This window comes from Procambarus clarkii, chromosome 20 (assembly GCF_040958095.1).
Source record: "Procambarus clarkii isolate CNS0578487 chromosome 20, FALCON_Pclarkii_2.0, whole genome shotgun sequence".
In the NCBI taxonomy this organism is placed as follows: domain Eukaryota; kingdom Metazoa; phylum Arthropoda; class Malacostraca; order Decapoda; family Cambaridae; genus Procambarus; species Procambarus clarkii.
This window is the reverse complement of record NC_091169.1, coordinates 30,465,757-30,471,645: the sequence shown is the minus strand read 5'-3', so window position 1 is coordinate 30,471,645 and position 5,889 is coordinate 30,465,757. Positions and strand designations below refer to the sequence as shown.

Below are 5,889 nucleotides of genomic sequence, written 5' to 3'. Positions count from 1 at the left end.
TCCCACCCCTGCAACACCTAACAACACATTACCCTCCCCCTCCAACACTCTGCTACACCCCACCACCCACACTACACCTTAACAACACCCCAAAATACTTCCAACCCGACCCACCACCCACAAGCACATTCCTCCCCTCTCCTCAAGCAGTACCTCCCTTACACCCACCACCCACAAGCACATTCCTCCCCTCTCCTCAAGCAGTACCTCCCTTACACCCACCACCCACAAGCACATTCCTCCCCTCTCCTCAAGCAGTACCTACCTTACACCCACCTACCCACTTCCCTCCACCCACCTACCCACCACCTACCTACCTACCTGCCTACCCACTCCTCTCCTACCTACCTACTCACTGCAACGCAACAGGTACACTAAAGCCAGTATAGGCGGGGCATAAGAGACTAGACTTCACTCCCCCATAGTCACTTATAGGTAAATACTCACCCATTACCCTCCCTACAGCTAGCTTACCCTATTGCCTCCCCCACCTATTCATAACCACCTCCCCCCGCGTCACCCCCTTCCCCTCAACATTCCCTACTCACATAACCTCCACTGTTTTCCCCACAATGCAACTTTTCCTGACGGCTGGCCACCTCCCCTGGGGCCTACCAGCGCCCCACCCCCGCACAGCTTGGGGAGGTGGCGAGCCAGAGATACACACGTTGGGGTGAAGGTTGTTGTATACTCCCGTGCCAAGGAGGCAGCAGCTGCTGGTGTGGCACACTACGTGTTGGCTGCTTCTCTACCGCCTCACAACACCCTTATCATCATCCTACACCATCCTCACTACAACCTTCCACAACCCTGTCACAGCTCACTTCCTCTTCTCTCCACCCTTCCTTCTTCCCTTCCTTCCTTCCTTCCTTCCTTCCTTTCTTCCTTTCTTCCTTTCTTCCTTTCTTCCTTTCTTCCTTTCTTCCTTTCTTCCTTTCTTCCTTCCTTCCTTCCTTCCTTTCTTCCTTTCTTCCTTCCTTCCTTCTTCCTTCTTCCTTTCTTCCTTCCTTCCTTCCTTCCTTCCTTCCTTCCTTCCTTCTTCCTTTCTTCCTTTCTTCCTTTCTTCCTTTCTTCCTTCCTTCCTTTCTTCCTTTCTTCCTTTCTTCCTTTCTTCCTTCTTCCTTTCTTCCTTCCTTCCTTCTTCCTTCTTCCTTTCTTCCTTTCTTCCTTTCTTCCTTCCTTCCTTCCTTCCTTCCTTCCTTCCTTCCTTCCTTCCTTCCTTCCTTCCTTCCTTCCTTCCTCCCTCCGTCTCTCAATCACTCTCACTTTCGAAGGAGAATGGAGAGGTGGATTAATTACCGTGATGCATATTGATGGCGGTGTGGGGGGGGGGAGACAATTAATATTGTCACTACAAACCATTTTATGTCATAACTAAGGTCAGGGGAAGACACAGCCAGCATGAAGGAAGCAATAACTAAGCTCCAGCCAGAGTTAAGGTCAGCCAAAGAGGAAATAAGAGATCCATTACAAAAAAAAAAAAAAAGAGAGGTGAAGGGTTAATAAATGAGGTCAGCTTCCTCGGGATGGACATTTGAGGACATAATGAAGAGAGACACAGAGGCCAAGACAACAGTGCGGGATGCAACGATGCAGGCAGCCACTTCGCCGGAAGCAAAAAGGACCACAAACTAGCTGCTGAAAATGATCACCAACCAGCTGTGAAAGGTATACTGATAGAGTTGCATGCAGAAGCAGAAGAACGCAAAACAGAAAAGTTTTTCAGGCTTGGTCGGTACAGGAAATGGAAAAATCGACTAGTAAAATTTATATTTACAACTTACAATAACAAGAAATGCACAGGAAGCAAAATAGGACCGCCTACGCTGTGAACTTGGCCATTCTCTGTGAAAACTTTAACCAGCCTTCACTGTGACCTTGGCCAGCCTACATAGTGACCTTGGCCAGCCTACATCGTGACCTTGGCCAGCCTACATAGTGACCTTAGCCAGCCTACATAGTGACCTTGGCCAGCCTACATAGTGACCTTGGCCAGCCTACATCGTGACCTTGCCAGGCATACACTGTGACCTTAGCCAGCCTACATAGTGACCTTGGCCAGCCTACATCGTGACCTTGGCCAGCCTTCATCGTGACCTTGCCAGGCATACACTGTGACCTTAGCCAGCCTACATAGTGACCTTGGCCAGCCTACATCGTGACCTTGGCCAGCCTACATCGTGACCTTGGCCAGCCTACATAGTGACCTTGGCCAGCCTACATCGTGACCTTGGCCAGCCTACATAGTGACCTTGGCCAGCCTACATCGTGACCTTGACCAGCCTACATAGTGACCTTGGCCAGCCTACATCGTGACCTTGGCCAGCCTACATAGTGACCTTGGCCAGCCTACACAGTGACCTTGGCCAGCCTACATCATGACCTTGGCCAGCCTACATCGTGACCTTGGCCAGCCTACATAGTGACCTTGGCCAGCCTACATAGTGACCTTGGCCAGCCTACACTGAGATATAAGCAAGCCTATACTGCCTTCCTCCTCCTCCTGCCTGCTATCTTAGAATGCCTCTTCCATAATTGTATAAATTCATCATATTTTTCATCATTATCACTTTTAACATTTTTAGTTGCAATTCTGCAATACATTCAACGCTGATAATGATAATAAAGTGGTAGTCGTGCCAAGATATTGCTGAAGGTGTGAACAAGAAATCGTTAAAACCAGCTGATCACGTTCTAAAGTTAGCTCGGGTTGGTCGCCATATGCACGAGAGAGGCGCTTGCAAACTTTGGCAATTGAGAAGTGAAGCAAATATGGCAAGGTTTGAAGGTTTTGGCAACACAAACCTAAATGCTCGGGTATTTGTCCAAGCTAATTGGACTTATGTTCAAGGATTGGAGCCTCGCTATAAACGTCCTCTAGTTACCAAGAGTCACCTTGAAAGTGGTAAACCTCTAGTGGTCTACCAATATGAAGTATATTCACTCTATATTTTATATATTTTTGTTTGGTATATTTTCTACCACAGTCAGTGGTAGAAAATCTGTTAGCATATTCTACCACAGATATGCTAGGTGGCGTATCTGTATTTCCTTCCGTCGTGCGTACAGAGGATGAGAGATGTGCTTCCGTCACAACACATAGTGGGTGACGGAGCACTCAGCCACAGGGGGGTTGAGTACACATAGTGGGTGACGGAGCACTCAGCCACAGGGGGGGTGAGTACACATAGTGGGTGACGGAGCACTCAGCCATAGACGGGGTGAGTACATATAATGGGTGACGGAGCACTCAGCCACAGACGGGGTGAGTACACATAGTGGGTGACGGAGCACTCAGCCACAGACGGGGTGAGTACACATAGTGGGTGACGGAGCACTCAGCCACAGGGGGGGTGAGTACACATAGTGGGTGACGGAGCACTCAGCCACAGGGGGGGTGAGTACACATAGTGGGTGACGGAGCACTCAGCCACAGGGGGGTTGAGTACACATAGTAGGTGACGGAGCACTCAGCCACAGGGGGGTTGAGTACACATAGTGGGTGACGGAGCACTCAGCCACAGGGGGGGTGAGTACACATAGTGGGTGACGGAGCACTCAGCCACAGGGGGGTTGAGTACACATAGTGGGTGACGGAGCACTCAGCCACAGGGGGGGTGAGTACACATAGTGGGTGACGGAGCACTCAGCCACAGGGGGGGTGAGTACACATAGTGGGTGACGGAGCACTCAGCCACAGACGGGGTGAGTACACATAGTGGGTGACGGAGCACTCAGCCACAGACGGGGTGAGTACACATAGTGGGTGACGGAGCACTCAGCCACAGACGGGGTGAGTACACATAGTGGGTGACGGAGCACTCAGCCACAGACGGGGTGAGTACACATAGTGGGTGACGGAGCACTCAGCCACAGACGGGGTGGAGTGTTCACTTCACTGTGGGACTTTCCTTATGGTGTGGGAAGTTAGTGTTGATGATGGGTTCATGTACCTCATGGTCGATGTTGTTGTCGCTCCTGCCACCTCTACCACAACAACACCTGCAAGCTCTGTCACAACACCTGCAAGCTCTGTCACAACACCTGCAAGCTCTACATCTAACAACTGCCAGATCTACTACACTTGCTATTAGTTGCTCTACCCAACAACTGCCAGCTCTACCACAACACCTGCCAGCTCTACCACAACACCTGCCAGCTCTACCCAACAACTGCCAGCTCTACCCAACAACTGCCAGCTCTACTCAACAACTGCCAGCTCTACTCAACAACTTCCAGCTCTACTCAACAACTGCCAGCTCTACCACAACACCTGCCAGCTCTACCCAACAACTGCCAGCTCTACCCAACAACTGCAAGCTCTACTCAACAACTGCCAGCTCTACTCAACAACTGCCAGCTCTACCCAACAACTGCCAGCTCTACCCAACAACTGCCAGCTCTACCCAACAACTTCCAGCTCTACCCAACAACTGCCAGCTCTACCACAACACCTGCCAGCTCTACCACAACAACTGCCAGCTCTACCCAACAACTGCCAGCTCTACCACAACACCTGCCAGCTCTACCACAACACCTGCCAGCTCTACCCAACAACTTCCAGCTCTACTCAACAACTGCCAGCTCTACCACAACACCTGCCAGCTCTACCCAACAACTGCCAGCTCTACCCAACAACTGCCAGCTCTACCCAACAACTGCCAGCTCTACCCAACAACTGCCAGCTCTACCCAACAACTGCCAGCTCTACCACAACAACTGCCAGCTCTACCACAACAACTGCCAGCTCTACCCAACAACTGCCAGCTCTACCACAACACCTGCCAGCTCTACCACAACACCTGCCAGCTCTACCCAACAACTGCCAGCTCTACCACAACACTTGCCAGCTCTACCACAACACCTGCCAGCTCTACCACAACACCTGCCAGCTCTACCACAACACCTGCCAGCTCTACCCAACAACTGCCAGCTCTACCACAACACTTGCCAGCTCTACCACAACACCTGCCAGCTCTACCACAACACCTGCCAGCTCTACCACAACACCTGCAAGCTCTACCCAACAACTACCACCTCAAATACACTTACTCCTGCCAGCTCCACCACAACAACTGCAGATGCTTAGCATTTTGCTTTAATTGCTTAGTTATGTTTGCTAAATGTCAGGTCGTCAAGATACCATAATTCCCATATTATTTACATGCTGTTTGCCTGCTATGAGTGGGTCCAATAGTCTTGTACCCTGTATTTCCTTGGAGTTCATCATTTCCACCATATCTAAGTACCTGGAACTTATCGCCGTTAATCATGTTATTGTCCGTTGCCCAATCAAAGACTTTATTATTAATATCGTCTTTAGGTTTTTCAGCGTCTTCAACAGAAGAAATTTTCATGCGGTAGTTTGAATCATCTGCATGGGATGAAAGGAAGATGTGGCTAATGTTTATGTCTACATCTCGTATGAGAATGTGAAAAAGCAGGGTTGCAGGAACTGTGTCCTGGGGCACCCCTGTACTCAGGTACCCCTGTACCCAGGTACCCCTGTACCCAGGTACCCTTGTACCCAGGTACCCCAGTACCCAGGTACCCCTGTACCCAGGTACACCTGTACCCAGGTACCCCTGTTCCTAGGTACCCTTGTACCCACGTAACCCTGTACCCAGGTACCCCTGTACCCACGTAACCCTGTACCCAGGTACCCCTGTACCCAGGTACCCCTGTACCCAGGTACCCCTGTACCCAGGTACCCCTGTACCCAGGTACCCCAGTACCCAGGTACACCTGTACTCAGGTACCCCTGTACCCAGGTACCCCTGTTCCTAGGTACCCCTGTACCCAAGTACACCTGTACTCAGGTACCCCTGTACCCAGGTACCCCTGTACCCACGTACCCTTGTACCCAGGTACCCCTGTACCCAGGTACCC

The 5,889-nt window shown here is 50.9% G+C and overlaps 1 protein-coding gene across 1 annotated transcript in view; it reads right to left on the bottom strand.

The window, feature by feature from the left end:
• Positions 1-2,481: 2,481 nt before the first annotated feature.
• LOC138366794 (collagen alpha-1(I) chain-like) overlaps positions 2,482-5,889 on the bottom strand; it is a 7,380-nt gene continuing 3,972 nt past the window's right edge. The window contains exons 5-6 of the mRNA XM_069328077.1: positions 5,176-5,374; positions 2,482-2,593 (exon numbers count right to left, since the gene is read on the bottom strand). Coding sequence (XP_069184178.1) covers positions 2,482-2,593; positions 5,176-5,374 — 311 coding nt within the window. The remainder of the gene's footprint in view (positions 2,594-5,175; positions 5,375-5,889) is intronic.